At 39.8% G+C, this 16,721-nt stretch overlaps 1 protein-coding gene across 1 annotated transcript; it reads right to left on the bottom strand.

The window, feature by feature from the left end:
* Positions 1–4,317: 4,317 nt before the first annotated feature.
* On the bottom strand, positions 4,318–8,621 carry LOC122649673 (cyclin-dependent kinase D-1-like). The gene is made up of 3 exons (XM_043842912.1): positions 8,357–8,621; positions 7,976–8,281; positions 4,318–4,586 (listed from the first exon to the last, which is right to left on the bottom strand). The coding sequence occupies exons 1-3, from the start codon at positions 8,515–8,517 to the stop codon at positions 4,532–4,534; spliced, it is 522 nt and encodes a 173-aa protein (XP_043698847.1). The 5' UTR covers positions 8,518–8,621; the 3' UTR covers positions 4,318–4,531.
* Positions 8,622–16,721: the final 8,100 nt, after the last annotated feature.

Below are 16,721 nucleotides of genomic sequence, written 5' to 3'. Positions count from 1 at the left end.
ACAGTTTAGGATCCAGTTGGAAATAATTTTATAAGGATAATTGAGTAAAATCACATTTATTATTTGAAAATAGGGAAAACCCACAAATTTTAACTTAATTTTTTAAAAAGGGTTAAACCGTAATTGTGCACTACAATCCAACGGTCAATTTTGATTGCCCAAAAAATCACCCCACCTATCAGAGTTGCTCCTCCTTCATCTCTCCTCTCTCACGACGCGACGATCGACGACCAAACCAGAATCCGTTGTCTCCTCTCCAGGCTTCTCTCTGACGATGGTGCGACACCCTCATGCCGGCGCACCCTCACGCGACGGTAGAGAAAAGAATCCGTCAAAGCCGCTGCTTCCATTAGCGGCTTCTACCCTAAAAGCGCTAAACCGAACAAATTTCTTCCTCTCTCACGACGACCAAACCAGACGGTAGAGAAAGGAATCTCCTTCTACAACTCAATCATTCTACTAATGGACCTTCCTGCAACTTCAATCACTCCATGTATGCTCCATGGCTAACTCGCCATCTCTTCCTCCCACCTTCGTTCTCTATTTTATGATTAGATTCTGAAATCATGAATTAGGATTTTCAATTTAGAATTGTGGATTTAGAGCTTTGAATGAGGTGATTGTGGTAGCGAAGGAACTTTGATTTCAACCCAACAAGCCAGCACCATGTTCTACCACATCTTGATCACTATTGCCAATACCCAAGTGCTTATTTGTGCATTCACTCTTAGAGCTGTAATGCCTTAAAAAAACTCTCAGTTTCTTTCAAATGAATAATTTGATCAACCTCAGGCCCAAGAAAAATTAAAGTTTCTTTGGCACCACATTGTGAGAGAGATATGACCAAAGAATTTTTGCTGACTTTATTATCCTGATTTTCCTATAATTCTCTCCCCATCATTAGAAAATGATGGGAACAGAAGAGAGGAGTTCGCGTGACATCTCGGTTTTTTTCACAGATGGGAACAGCAGCAAATCGATGGATCCGGCTCTGGTTGCCGTCTCCGATGGTATTCCGACAACAAGAGATTAACAATTGGGAGAGAAACCTGGTTCGCTTGCAAGAGAATCGACCGCCTATCGCATCTGAGACTGTGAGGAGTGGTAGCGATGCGGCGCGGGTTGCAGATCTCCGACCGCCTATCTCTGGCAAAGTGGTTCTTTCTTTCTCAGAGGAGGAGGAGTGGAGAGAGGAGGGGTAAATGCGGGAAACTAAAAGAGAGAAGTGAATGATTGCGCTTTAGGGGAACTTTAAAATGGACCGTTGGATGAAAATCCAGATAGGAATACGATGAAATGACAGAAACACCATTTTATATACTAATTTTAAATACAATCTTGTGATTTTAATAAAAGAAAATGAAATGCCAAAATTACCCCAATAATTAATCGTTCAATGTCCCACTGGTTATTGCATATTTGGTATTTTCACCATTTTGTTATTTTTCCAAACGTAACCTACCCTTGTTACATGAATAACAACCCATTCAATAATTAGAAAATTCATAAATCGCTTAGTAAATATTCAAATATAAAAGTAGTTAGTTTGAAAGAAAAAAAACACTTATTCCCATAATTCAACCCACAAAATGGGACTCCAAAAATTCAGCCATCGTGAATAATTCTCACAAATGATTCAAAAACGTAATATATTAGCATCTTCCACACCAAGCTATAGGCGTGAAGGAGGGAGTGTTTCACGTATTCATAAACAACCAATAATTAGTAAATCTTTTTCTTAAAAAATAAATTAATTATTTGGTCCCCAACTTTGTAAGAGTGATGCTAAGGAGAGGGTCCCTTGTTAGAGTTCAGACCTGCTACTCACATGGGGACGGGTGAGAACAGATCTGAACCCTCCATGGGGGTGTGAGACCCACCTCTAGGGTGTAGGACCCATGCCCCATGGAGGGGTCAGATCTGAACTCTTACAGAATCCGGATCAGCTACCCACATGTAATAGGTCCCTGAGGACATGTTTGGATAAGGATCAAAGCATGCAGCCCTAGAGGGCATCATTTAGTTGGACTTTATTCCAAAACATTGCTGGTCCCTTAGCATCAATCCAAAACTTCTGTCGCTCTATCCCCGTAGGGGCAGAGAACCCGTCGCTGTCTCGGGTGTGCTACCGGAGGCTTTGGGGAAGTCGGAATAGGAGAGCACTCATCTTGGGGTGGGCTTACTACTTAGATGCTTTCAGCAGTTATCCGCTCCGCACATGGCTACCCAGCGTTTACCTTGGGCATGATAAATGGTACACTAGAGGTGCGTCCTTCCCGGTCCTCTCGTACTAGGGAAAGGTCCTCTCAATGCTCTAACGCCCACACCAGATATGGACCGAACTATCTCACGACGTTCTGAACCCAACTCACGTACCGCTTTAATGGGCGAATAGCCCAACCCTTGGAACATACTACAGCCCTAGGTGGCGAAGAGCCGACATCGAGGTGCCAAACCTTCCCGTCAATGTGAACTCTTGGGGAAGATCAGCCTGTTATCCCTAGAGTAACTTTTATCCGTTGAGCGACGGCCCTTCCACTCGGCACCGTCAGATCACTAAGGCCAACTTTCGTCCCTGCTCGACGGGTGGGTCTTGCAGTCAAGCTCCCTTGAAAATGACTTGAAGTAAACACAAACACCCCCCCCCCCCCCCCCCCCCCCCCCCAAAAAAAAAAAAAAAAAAAAAGCATGCAGCCCTAAAGGGCATCATTTTGTTAATTCGTTTTCATATTTTTTTTTGGGAAAGATTCCCAAAGACAAGTGTAGGGATTCTTTCCTATACCTTCTCACATAACTAACACTCTTTTTTCTGATATTTTCTCTCTCCTCAACTTTGCAGGCCCCCAAACCCAACCCCCCCCCCCCTATTCAAAACAAATTCCCACATACTAACTAGTGTGATATGAGAGATGATGGCGTGGGAAACCTTGCCCTTCATTGGATTTTATCTATTTTTAATAGGGGTGTATATGAATAGCTGAAATTCGTTTCCGTTTCCGTATCCGTTTAGCACTATCCGAATTTGTCTGAAAGATAAACGAATGCGGATACAGATAAAAAGCTATATTTACATGTAAACAGATAAAATATCCAATCATATCCGTGTCCGTATCCGTTTAGCACTATCCGAATCCGTCCGATAGCTAATCGGATGCAAATGCGGATATAGCAATATCCGAGCCAAATCCGACCCGTTTACAGCCCTAATTTTTAATCAATTTCCTCAGAATTGTAAATTGAATTAAACCCAAAAATTTCATGTTCCTACACCAACCTTCTAATCAATTGTCTCACACCCTGTTGGTTGCTTGGCTTGGTGTAGAATCTATAGAAGACAGGGCAACATGGCACAATGGTGAAGGCTGGATTGCTACATGCATGAAATCAAATGTGGCTGTTTGTCTCCAGTCTCCACCGTCCAGTGGAACTAAAAGAATTCTCCCAGCTCCTACATTAAACCGCCCAGGAAACTCTGGTCGTTTATTAAACACGTGATTTAAGTACAGAAGAGGTAGGGGGAAGTCAAGTCTACAGAATTTCAGATTATTAAGGAGAGGAGATAACAAAGTTCAAAACAGAGGAAATGAATAGATAACAAAGGCAGGGTATTGGGTGGGTCTCCATTGATTCCTTGCTCTCAAGCAAAAGGAGTTGGAAGCCATAAGGGAGATGAGGGGAGGAGTTGAAGAAGCAGTTGTGGCTGGCAGAGCCTTTGATATGTATTAACAGTTGTGGCTGGCAGAGCCTTTGATATGTATCAACTTCCTGCAATGCTGTTTGCTTGTTATCTCACTCATGTTTGCTGGTCACCTTGGATAGTTTACTCTCTCTAGTGCTTACATGGCTACCTCTGCTTCAGTCACTGGTTTCAGCATTTCAGTATCACGGGTTCCTCTTCTTGTCACTTTGTTGGTCACCATTAGGAATGTAATCCACATAATTAAATGCAAAGATTCTGGAAATCTACACTTTGTTGGAAGCATTAAGAATTCAAAGTTCTGGCTCTGATCTGAGGGTCAGTAAAATAAGTTCCTCATAACCAATAAAAGCAGAACAAAAGCTTTTCCAAAATAGTTTATTAGGTTTACAAAATACACTTTCCAAGCTTTGGTTTGGCCAGTCACCGCAGAAAAAGAATGCAACAACTCAAACACATGAAACTGCAGATATTCCCAACTCCAAACAGGAATTCTATCCTTTTACTTGTACCTCACTTTATGGCATTAATGGAAACAAAACCCTAAATAGCTTGATCATGAATGTGCTAGTACACAATTCCGCAAGAATTATTAAAAAAATTGACTCCAAATATTTTAACTACTTTTTAAAAGTTGAATAGCAGCATCCAAATGAACCATCAGAATAATGCCAACATCCAAATTTAACACCGCAGAGCACATACTTCACTTGGTCTCATTTCCACCACCGGTTCACAGTTTTCCAATGGAGACAGAAAAAACACTTGGAACCATTAACATGTGAAATAACTGATGCATCCTCAGTCCAAACTATGGCATGGATCATTCCTCCTTCAGGATGTAGGAAATTCAAGATCTAATTTTCTCTTTAAATGCGTTCTATCAGCACTGCCAGGGTGAGAAGAATAAAAAATCAATATGCATACAGTAGATTTTACATCAATGCAACATTCTATTTAAGAGACACACTTAGGCTTCAAAATGCGTTCTAGACCAAGAATCTATTCCAAGAATGCATACCTAACACAGCCTAAGTGAGGCTGATGCATAATAAAAACCAACAGTTGCATTACTTCAGCAATCAGTATCAAGCAAATGGCTTATCATGGATTATGCACAATATAGCATGTTCTTCAGAATTTATTTGGATGTTCTTTGGGTCGACTAGTCAGCTTCTAAACGACAAGTCTTTCAGAATTGGAGAGAGAAAAGAGGAATGGAAGGACGATATAGGATTGGTGGAATTCCAGAGGCATTAAACTTTGCTGAAAAACTAAGAGGCCGCTTGTTTGACGGGTACTTGGGTGGGTGGAAGAATTGGGGATGAAAAGAGCTGACGTGGCACCTCAAAATCCCACCCCAACCTTGTTTGGTTAAGCTGGGGTGGTGAACTTACAAAAGCTCAGGGAACAACAATAATGCTTTGCCTGCTGACGTGGCACTAGAAAATCCAACCCCTATCCTATCCAAAGTCCCACCAATTTTGGTTAATGTTTATGGGAAAAGTAAATATCCCACCCCTGTTCCCCAACCCACTACACTATGGGACCCAATCCCACAGCATTCCCATCCCATCCTCCCCGTCAAACAAATGGCTCCTAATTGAAATTTACTCCTCGGGGCTCTAGTCATCATGGAATTAAATCTTGGTTGAAACTGACTGAAATCTCCCTAGCTGTCTCAGTTTCAGGTCTGGTCGAAACGAAACCCATGGTCGAGATCCAAGTTTCGACCCTAGGTTTCAACCTAGGGAGGCCAAGGGTCGAAACTCAGTGTTGGAACCTCGAAAACGAGATCCAACACGTATTGGTTTCGGGCTTGACCGAAACGGGCCTCGAAACTGAGATTTAGAACCTTGATATTCATTCCGAAGCTTTAGGGCTTCGGGTAGAGCCAGAGTGAGGACTATAGCGATTGTTTTGTATACTACACTGTAAAAAAAGATAAAGGGGATTTAATGCAGCTTGATAACGCCTTTGTGTTCGATAAAAATTTACACGGGTTCAAATCCTGTCATCCCTACCAATTACTTCTCCTCTGGGCAATAACGATGGATCAATTGAGGAGTGGGATAACAAAGCTTGATGCAAAAACCTATTCGAAACAAACCTTTTCACTAAAGTTATCACTAAGAATCAAACAGAACCACTGATATTTAATATGGAGTCAATGGGTGTGAGATATTTTTAGAGTAAGATTAACCATAAAAACTCTCACTGTCCTGTCTTCTTCATCCATAGATATGAATATAGGCATAAAGGTATGGTCAAAGGCAACCACAGTGGTTGTCACACCTAAAATTGGATTTTTACAAATTCCAATTTCGTATTCTACGTTTTAGTTCGTGCGCCCAATGGCTCTTCTTTCTGTTTTGTTGTAGCTGAAGAATGTTCATGCACGAACAAACAAAGAATACAAAGTTAAAATTTGTAAAAATCCAATTTTGTATTCAGTAGCGAGGAGGCTGAGGTGAATTATCGGCCGGAGCAAAGGAGTCCTTTTATCCAGAGACTGGCTTCAATAATCCATGAATGTTTTCCCTCTTATTCTTGTCCCTAACATAGAGATTTGATTGGGTGGTTATGGTCAGCCAATAGGGGGCCATTGCTTAGAGCAATGGTAAAAAGCTTGGTCTGCCAACGAATATCCCAAGTTTGAGTCTTGAGGATGGCCAGAGCAAGGTTCAAAAACTCGGGTCTCGGAGCCATCTCGGCCCAGCAAAAAACCAAGTTGGGCCGAGATCTCGGCGAGTTTGTGCCTTCTTTTTTTTTTTCCGACTCTGAAGTCCATCTCGGTGGGTTTTAGACATCTTTTGGGTCTGAAAATCGGTATACAACCTATTTTAGGCCATTTAAACACAATGGCATTATTAGATTTTGCAAAAACAAAGTCCAAATAGGAGTTTCAGTTAGTGAGAAAGCAGGACAGACACTTACTTATTCTAGAAACCAGGACAGACACAGGACAAACAGTCTTATTTATGCCTAATATCATTTAAGTAAATGCTTTTGTATTTGTATTTCATTTACTCAAGATATTATTCATAAATAAGCAAATACCCCCCCCATTTGAATCCAATAAAAATAGTTAAAAAATCAAATTCCAAAAGGAAAAAAAGTCAACCCCCCAGTTCAAGAACAAAAACTGGATTTTCGGCGATAGGTGTAATTTTCAACTTTCTAATGCTGGGGTTTTTCTCAAATCTAAAAATTCTATAAATCTTATTATGGTAAAACATTGCTAAAAACCAAAAGTGCGGTAAAATATTCATTTGTTTTGATGTCCAAAAATTATTTTTCATTGGAAGCGATTTTGCGACATTAGCGCGCAGAATTAAGTTTGACCGGTACATAACTCTTTCAATATAAATCAGATTTTAGCAATCTTGGACTTGTTGGAAAGCTATGTTTTGAAAGCTTTCCAACAAGTCCAAGATTGCTTAAATCTGATTTATATTGAAGGAGTTATTTACCGGTCAAACTTAATTCGGTGAGCACGAATGCTGTCAAAATCGCTTTGAATGAAAATATATTTTTGGACATCAAAATAAATGAATATTTTACCGCACTTTTGGTTTTTAGCAATGTTTTACCATATTAAGATTTATGGAATTTTTAGATTTGAGAAAAACCCCAGCATTAGAAAGTTGAAAATTGCACCAACAGCCGAAAATCCAGTTTTTGTTCTTGAATTGGGGGGTTAACTTTTTTTCCTTTTGGAATTTTATTTTTTAACTATTTTTATTGGATTCAAATAGGGGGGTATTTGCTTATTTATGAATAATATCTTAAGTAAATGAAATACAAATACAAAAGCATTTACTTAAATGATATTAGACATAAATACATAAATAATAAATAAGTGTCTGTCTTCTCTGTCTTGGTTTCTGGCATAGATAGGTGTCTGTATACCAAGAATTTCCAACAAGATCTCGAGATCTGGCACTCATATAAAGGATCTAGATGGGCATTTTCCTATGTCAAACCGAGATCTCGGAGAGATATTGACATTTTAAGTTTCGTAGGCCATCTCGACTCGGGAAATTGGAAAATAGAGAATCTCGGCGAGATCTCGCCACGCGAGATTTCGGACTATGGGCCAGAGTTGGCACGGACCCCTCCTATATGCGGGACCAGCACTGGATAATGGCCCTTTTTTATTAGGGTCAGCCAATGGCTGGAATTGCATGTCTTCTACAAGAGGTGAATTAAATGAACCATAATCCTGAACCGAAAGCTATATGTAATAGAGATAAAAAGATGGATTTTTTACATTACCTGTTCAGTGTTGGTCTGGGAGGAGGTCTTGATCCAAACACAGAAAAATCTATCGACATTGGCATAGTTTCACTCCTTCCTGAAATCCCGTCTGTTGCTTCATTTGCATGGTAATCAACTTTATCAGTTTGATATGTATTTCCATCAAGCCCCTCACGTTGGACCATGACTCTCCTTGACTTTCTCAGGGGAGATAAGACAATTGGACCATCATGTGGATTATAATCTGAAGGCTTAGATTCTCCCTTATGGGCAGGCCGTGGAAGCAGAGCTGGTTTTGTTGGTGCAGGTATAGATGAAAAATACCTAAATGAGAAAATAGGAATGAAAACAGAGTATCAACCAGAATCATCACCCTTCGAATACTCTCAAGAAACAAACCTGTGCTCCAATGCCTGCTGAACAGAAATTCTTGCTTTTGGGTCATAGTTGAACATCTTTGATAATAGATCTAGAGTATCGTCACTTGCCATTGGAAACAATGAGTGCAATGGAGGAGCAGGAACAAATTGGTATTCTACATAATCTGGAAGGTAAATCATGTCAGGCCACTGGGAAGCCTTTGGGGTCCCAAAAGCTGCAAAGATCTTTCCTAATTGATCAATATCACTTGAGCCCTGCAATCAAAACATCATCAAACCCATTCAACCTTTGATGAGTTAAAGAATGATGTCAGAAATGACTAATTGGATTTAATGCACACCCAGGCAGGAAATACATGAGAACAATCCACATTAAACTTTGACATGCATTAACACATGTAAAGACACAACACAATAAGATAAACACAAACATTTATAGATTTGAAAGAATACTCTGCAATAATTTCAGAGGGACAGATGTCGCATCAAGGGACAAGTCCTACTGTAAGTGCAATTGAGGCATAGATTCTAATGCCATGAAGAGCTATAGAGTAAATCAAAGCTGCATAACTGGACCAAAAACATAATACAAGACTTCAGAGGCTTCTTATCATCTCTTCAATTCTGACACTGGGACAAATAATGTTTCACGAGTAAGAGAAGAATAAACAAGAAGCCATTTTTCTCCAGACCAAACTTTAAAAGCTTATAAGTTCAAACTAGGAAACAACTTAAAACCATCTGCTACACTAAATGCTTATTGAGATATTAGAAAGGCTATTAGATGCATGGGAACCAAACGAAGTTGTCAGCACTATGCCCCACCATAAAAACTGAAAATCTGGAAATCAGAACTCCCTGAGAGGCCAGCTGCAAGCCACTCTCCTCATGCAATGAAAGAGAAATTGAAAAGAAAAAGCAGGAGAAAGACTTCACATCTATGGAAGTGGTAGGCCATACCATGTTGCATATTTCACCACAGTTGGAAGAAGATATAAACCATAGCTACATAATCCAATATCATCATCATCTCATAAAAATTCTAGATCATCATCAAGTACTATCTGGAGGAGAAATCAGAGATCATCAAACCCTTATCTACCCAAGTAGTAAAATTTACCAAGTCAAGAGAGGCAGTTAGCATGGGAGCCCCTCGCAAACAAGAATCTTGAAAGAAAGGATTCAAAGATAGATCCAATCTAACTATATTTGAATTCATCCGATCAGATCCAGATGAACTCATATTGGAATCAGACATATCTTTTTCCTAATCAATATCAAAGTAATGCATCAAACTAGGAGACTCCAAATCTGTTGATCATGATTTCTATGCAAATATAATAAGGACAACTTCCTAGATCTACTAGATAAGAAAAAATATTACAAAACAAGTAGGTTTGGCGCAGACGGAAAGTTCAGATCCATAATATAGAGATCAGATCTAGTTTTAGGGAGGTTAGGGATAGGATAAAGGGAGAAGACAAGGTTTCAAGATCAGATTCGGATCTTGGATGAAGAGAGAAGTTGCAGGCTGTTGGGGGGTGAACAGTAAACTTCAAAACAGACCACGGTTTTGAGGGATAGGTGAGGGATGGGGGCTGGTGTGTTGTGGAAGGGATGAGGAATAAAAGTGGTTAGGTTTAAGGGTTGTAAGGCCTTTAAAGGAATGGAAGATGAAAGGTTAAGTTGAGTTGCAGGTTTAATGGAGATGGGTTGGAGGTTGAAGATGTAAAGAAGGAGATTAATGCAAGAGTCGACCTCGAACCAGGGAAACCAGTGGCAGATCAATTGCAGCTAGGATCAACATGATAAGGAACAAATTAAATAACTAAAACTCACTTTTTTTTATTGTTGTTTTCTATTACATATGAATGGAGAATATAAAGGAGAAGAAGATAAAGACGAGAAGGGGGTAGGAAATGGCTCTCTCAGCTTGGGTCTCTCACCCACAGCTATCTCAGCTGTTGAAACATGGAATTTCTCCCATAACCGATGGCAAGCTTGGCCACAACTTCTATTCTCCAATTCTGATCCTTCCTTACAATAGGGGGGCTATTAATAGCTTAGGCAAGCTTACAAAATAGAAGGTAGACAAAATAGAAACTTCCTATAAAAGAAACTAACTGAAAATATAAATTAGGAAATAGAAACTACTACACCTAGCAACTAGTGACAATGGCAACTTATTGAAAACAAAAAAGTAACTAGAATTACTAAGGCTATATATTTCAGCCTTCTAAAACAAAAGGAAGGACACTGTTAAGAGATATGTAACACGATAGGGGGACTCCCCCTATCGTGGTTTCCTTTATTAGTTTATGTCTTTAATTGTTAGTTTCCTAGTCTAAGTAAGTTTCTTGTTTTAGGTTTTAGGTTTTAGGCTTAACTAGGTAAGAGTTACATTCCTTTTGTAATTCTATTTTGGCCTAATATAAATATATGTTGGCTGGTACGGTGGAATAAATATTCTATCGTATAGCCTTTTCTCCCATTGTTCTCTAATCTTCTTCATCTCTTTCTATCTTCTCACTGGTTACAGGTTCTGGGATTCTTTACATGGTATTAGAGCTGTTGTAACCAGTACTAATTCTCTCCATATAGCCGCTTTGAGAGTCGTTTTAAGTTTTTGGTTTGAAGAAGGAAACCCTAGTTCATAAAAGAAGAAGAAGAACTAGGGTTTTATATGATGAATCATACATGTTTGATTCGAAGGTTTGCTGGTCGTGGTGTTTATTTTGCCGTATGGATTGTCTGGTTTCTGCTATCGATTTTGGGGTTCTGAAATTGCTGAATATGGTAGTCAATTGTTGATGGCGTTTTGATATTGTTAAAACCCCTTCTGTTTGATGTTGAGGGGTTCATTGGTTCTTCAATTATTGCGGTCCCTGTTATGGTTTCTGATATTTGTTGGTTCGAAGGTTTGGTCGATGGAGTATATGCCGTCTCCTGGAGTCGATTGCTGCTTCGTTTGCTTATCTGGGTACATAGTTGTTACGGCGTCACGGCGATCCAAGTCGGTGGAGGGGTGTCACGTCGATATATAAACATGTCACCCGCCATGGCGTTGCCATGGCGAGCATGTCGACCATGTTTTATTTTTTATTTTCTCTATTTTTAATGTCATTTAGTATGCTATAGTATATATCCTAGAACATCAAAATCAGCATGAAAGTGTACTACTAATATACTATGGTTTAATTCATGAAAGTGTAATATCCATTAGTGTACATGAAAGTATGAAAACATAGATTAGCCTATCAAATAATCGTGATGCGTACTGTGCCTGTGTGCAAGGTAAGAAGAACAAAAATATAAAAAAACACCATCTCTCTGACTATGCAAGCCTGCAATGCAAGGCAAGAAGAAGGGGAAAAAAAAAACTGAGAGAATTACTGGCTGTAATAAATCCCTCCACCCCCCCAATTCTGTCTCTCGACTCTCTCCCCGTCTCTGTGTGTGTAATTGTGTATGTGTGGCTGTGTGCGGGCAAGAAGAAGATAAAAAAACACCTTCTCTTTCTATGTGCAAGCCTGCAATGCAAGGCAAGAAGAAGAAACAAAAAACCGACAGGTCTATGATTGTGTGCAAGCTCTGCAATCGCAAGGCAAGAAGAAGAAAAAGTAAAAAAAAAACTGAGAGGTTTGCGATCGTAAGCAAGCCTACAATCGCAAGGCAAGAAGAAGAAAAAGAAAAAAAAAAAAACTCGAGAGGTCTCGTCATCGTGTGCAAACCTGCAATCGCAAGGCAAGAAGAAGAATCAAGAAGAAGAAGAACTGACGGAGAAAGTTGCTGGAAGTGAAGAAGACGAAGAAGTGAGAAGAAGGAGCAAGAAGAAGGATTGAGTCGCACTCACGGAGGATCGGGAGGAGATTGGAGAAGAAGAAGAAGAACCAAATAAATAAAAATAAAAATTACTTACCTGGAGGTTGCGGAGGGGTTCGAACTTGCCGAGAGTTGCGGACTTGCGGCTTGGTTCTTCTTCTTCTTCTTCTTCTTCTTCTTCTTCTTCACTTCTTCGTCTTCTTGACTCCTTCGATCTCCGACGTCTCACGAAGTCTCTCTTCTGTCTCGACAAACTTTGCGATTTCTAAAATCCCCAAATTTCAATTCCAATTAGGGATTTAGGGAATACTACTAAAGTGTACTGTTTAATCTTTAATGGTTTTAATTTTTAATGTTAATGTGACCAATACAAATGAAGGAAAAAGCATTTAAGCTTTTAAATGGTTTTAAAAAAAAAAATTTAAAACCTAAGTTTTTTAAACTAATATCGACCGATATGCCCATATATCGTGATATGGCGTCCATGGCGGCACTTTATACATTAGCCATGTCAAAGGTCGATATGCCAGTTTCTCCAGCGCCAGGACGCCATGGCGACGCCATGACAACTATGTTTGGGTATTGATTTGCTGAATCTATTTGCACTTGTAATGCTCCTATCGATGCTGATGTTGCTGCCTGTGATTCAAATTTCGTATTTGATTTGTATCGTTGCATCTGGTATGTTGTTGGGATTTGCTTCTCTTTCTAATAGACTTACTTGATATGGCTTCGACTGTTGCTGGCCTACCTTCGAGAATCGATTTTCTGCTTTGATTGCAGCTGTCGATTTGTTTCTGTTTCCCTGTTTTTGACTGCTAGTCTGCGAAGGAAGAAGACCCATCGCTGGTTTTGTGAGGAATCTACTTCTCTTTTCTCGCAAAGGGGGTGCTTATTGCGTGAAGAGGAGATCCGATATTTCAAATTGGGTTTCCTTTTATGAGTTGGTATCAATTTGAACTACCAGAGCCTTCTGAAGTGATATTGGTATGATCGATTCCCAGGTTCTGCCTCTGGTTCAAGCTGAAGATGGGAGACCACTGCTACTCTTCGATTTTCAGGTTTTTTATTACGAATGGGTTTCTTTTTGAGTTGGTTTTCCTGCCATTTGTTTGCTTTGCTGGTTCCGTGACTGTCAAGGAGAAGAGGACAGCCACGTTACCTTCTTGTCTCCTTACGTCCATATCTTTTTAAAGTTAGTTTTCCTCTTTAGTCCCTCACTTCTTAACTGAATCTCCTTATGTCCATATTTTACCATGCCTTCCAAGTATGTCCCCCATCTATAAATATTAATTCCCTCTATGTCCTTTGCTTTTATATATCATTTGACCCTCCACTATTTGGTTAATTACAGCTAAGCCATTCCTTTTTTCAACTTTGAGTTATTTACCATTCTGCCATTCCACTATTTATCTACCCAAGAGCCACTTGAAAATTCTGGTTAATTACCAGATTGCTACTACTTCCTTGTACTTGTGTTTTACCTCTCTTAAGTGGATCAATAGTTGGGTTTTAAGATTGGGATTACATTGGGATTGATAGATTAATTACAAATTTGCCATTATCTTGCTTTGGTGGACCCCAGATAACATTGGTTTGAATTTTTGGTTGCTATCGTGAGGGGTGTTTCTTTTATTGGCGATTACATGTGGCTGCTCTTGATTGAAGATTATTGGGATCTTATTTGTTATGGGATGATATTTATTACTGCTATGTATTGGTGGAATATTCTCTGAATTATTTGTTCACGTGTAATGCTACACGTGAGGGGGAGATTGAAGATGTTTACTGCAAGCAATTTTATCTAAGACCTTTTTTTTTTGGGTTCGGGACTTGATTATTTGTTGGAGTGCCATCCTCGGGATGGACTTTTGTGTAGCCACTAGAGCTGCACTTTTATGGACTTTTGTGTAGCCACTGGAGCTGCACTTTTATGGATTTTTATGTAGCCACTAGAACTGCATTTTTATGGACCTTTGTGTAGTCACTGAAGCTGCACTTTTATGGGATTTTGTGTAACCATGGAGTTGCACACTTTTATGCAAGGATTTAAGTATCGGTATCGGGTATCGTATCGGTCGCGATTTTAAGAGACGTATCGTATCGAGATCGTGATCGATAGATACGTATTGATCGTGAAAATGAAAAATGATCAAAATACACTTTTGGACACAAAAAACAATATAAACAAGCAATTTGTGTAATATATCATGCATATATACTAAGAATTGTGAATAATTAATAACCAGACAAGTGCAGCACTTTGAAATTGTTATAAAAGATTAAAAGATGAAATTCCTTACATGTAGAGTCACTCTATTGCCATGAAGAATGTCGGGTGGATCAAAGTCATGTCTGTAAGGGTCTTTAACAATAGGAGCGACTAGGATGATGTTGTGTCTTGTCCGAACATAAGCACAATCATCGAGCCCGGTCAAAATATCGATGGTAGTGACTCTCCCACTCATAGTAGAATCGTGTGTCTTGCTCTGGAGTAGCTAATGTCACGACAAGACTAGGTTATGCTTGTGCTTGATTCTCTCCGTATCCATAACTTCCATACCCTCGAAGCCCCATGTCCATAGCGAAGAAGAACTCGATGCATAATGCCCATGGCCGATGAAGCACCAGCATAATCAGAACTAATGCTAAGTGACTCTATGCCACTCATAAGCACATCACTATCATATGGATTGTGGGAGCGCTTGGCAGACTTGCCCTTATGCGGCTTCCGCGAGTAAGTCTTATGGCCGCAGGCTCGGGACCATGATCCATATCTTGGGTAGTATGTGTGTATCTTGCCTCACATGTGAATCGAACCCCAAGACGATGTTGTGAAGCCTCATGGCCACCACCACTACCTCCAACTATGGCCACCACCACCACCACCACTACCATCATCATCATCGTCATCATCATCATGATCATCATCGTCATCATCATCATCATCAGCATCAGCAGCAGCAGCAGCAGAACCACCACCACCATCATCATCACCATCGTCGTCTTCATCCTCATCATCAACATGTTGTTGAGTTCCTCCATACAGATGACCTGACCTTGTCCTCCTGACTAAACCTTCTTTAGAGCTACTTTCATTTCCTTCAACATTAGGACAAGGATCTTGTGATGGTGGCTGTGTTGCATCCTCATCCATCTGTTGAATGATGCTCTCTATCACTGGATCAGGTTTGGTTGTCTGGCGATCCTCACTTAATTGATCCATCACCAATACCTTATCGATATCTTCTATCCATACTCTAACTGGATCTTCATCGTCAAGTAGGTGGTTGATGTCGATTGGGTTGACATCTACATCATCTCCTTCTCTTTCCAGTTGTAATGGACATACACTAGCTTCTCCAACTTTGAATAACTGAGACGATTCCGGGGTTTGGTGTGTATCAACCCGAATGTACTCCAGTTACGTTCGCAGCCACTAGAGGATGCCGTCAGGGATAATACTCGAATTGCAATTCGGGTTAAGTGTGGAGCACTAGTACCCCCATAATTGAGCCACCAATCAGCTGCACAATAATAAATGAAATATTAAAAGACAAAACCTTAAAACAAATTTTAAATGATATAATAAATTAGGAAAACCTAACTTACCTGGGCGTTGTGTGCTTCTAGCATGGATAGCCATTCTATCAGCAAAACCACGAGTGGCCTCCCGAAAATACTTAGCCTAGAGAGGTATTAAAAAAATATATATATTAGTTCCACTTCCACCAATCACTTTATTGTTGGTTTCAATCATTTATACAACTAATTTAGCTCTAACCTCATCCATGAGTGTGGCCTTCGCTACATCTGGCTCCATTTTGTTCACAACATTCCTTAGGGCACGCAATAGATCCGGTCTACACCCTATATCATTGGAGTATTGGATATCCGGATTCAAATAATATGCTGCACATGGTTTGTAATGGATGGTTAGAAACCTAGAAATTCTAATAATAAATAAATAAATAGTAACTTACTAACTACTAAGTGTTTAAAATGAAACCAAAGTCATATACTTATAAGATTACATGCCCAATGAACATCTTGAACCAACATATTTTTCCATCGATCGGATATAATCTTCAAATACTTCTTGTTTGATGTTGGGTCATTCTCATGTATTTTTCTCTTCACACATCCCATGGCCTCTACCATCTTACCCATGGTCTGCTCTTTATCCCCATCAACCTCTCGCATGCAGACAAAAGAGTGGCATCATAACATTATAAAGTCGGCCCATTGCAGCCCAAAACTTTGAGGAGGTGACAAGATCTTGAACAAATCTCCCAATTTCAGACCTTGCATAATTGCTAGTCAACCACTCAGTAGAGGTGAACATTTGTAGCAGCCCATGCTTTCGGGAAATGAGACTATCAATTGCAACGTAATTTGTTGCAAATCTTGTTGTTGCAGGCCTCACTAAATCCCCTTGTGCGTAACTCCTCATCAATGCCAAAACCCAACTATGGTTGTAAATAAAGTTGGTGATTTTCCTTGCATTACCAACCAACTTTTGGACCTTGGGCAATTCTCCTATGTCCTTAAACATCAAATCT

Source organism: Telopea speciosissima, chromosome 2, assembly GCF_018873765.1.
Source record: "Telopea speciosissima isolate NSW1024214 ecotype Mountain lineage chromosome 2, Tspe_v1, whole genome shotgun sequence".
In the NCBI taxonomy this organism is placed as follows: Eukaryota; Viridiplantae; Streptophyta; class Magnoliopsida; order Proteales; family Proteaceae; genus Telopea; species Telopea speciosissima.
The sequence above is the reverse complement of the archived record's forward strand: the minus strand, read 5'-3'. Positions and strand labels throughout refer to the sequence as shown.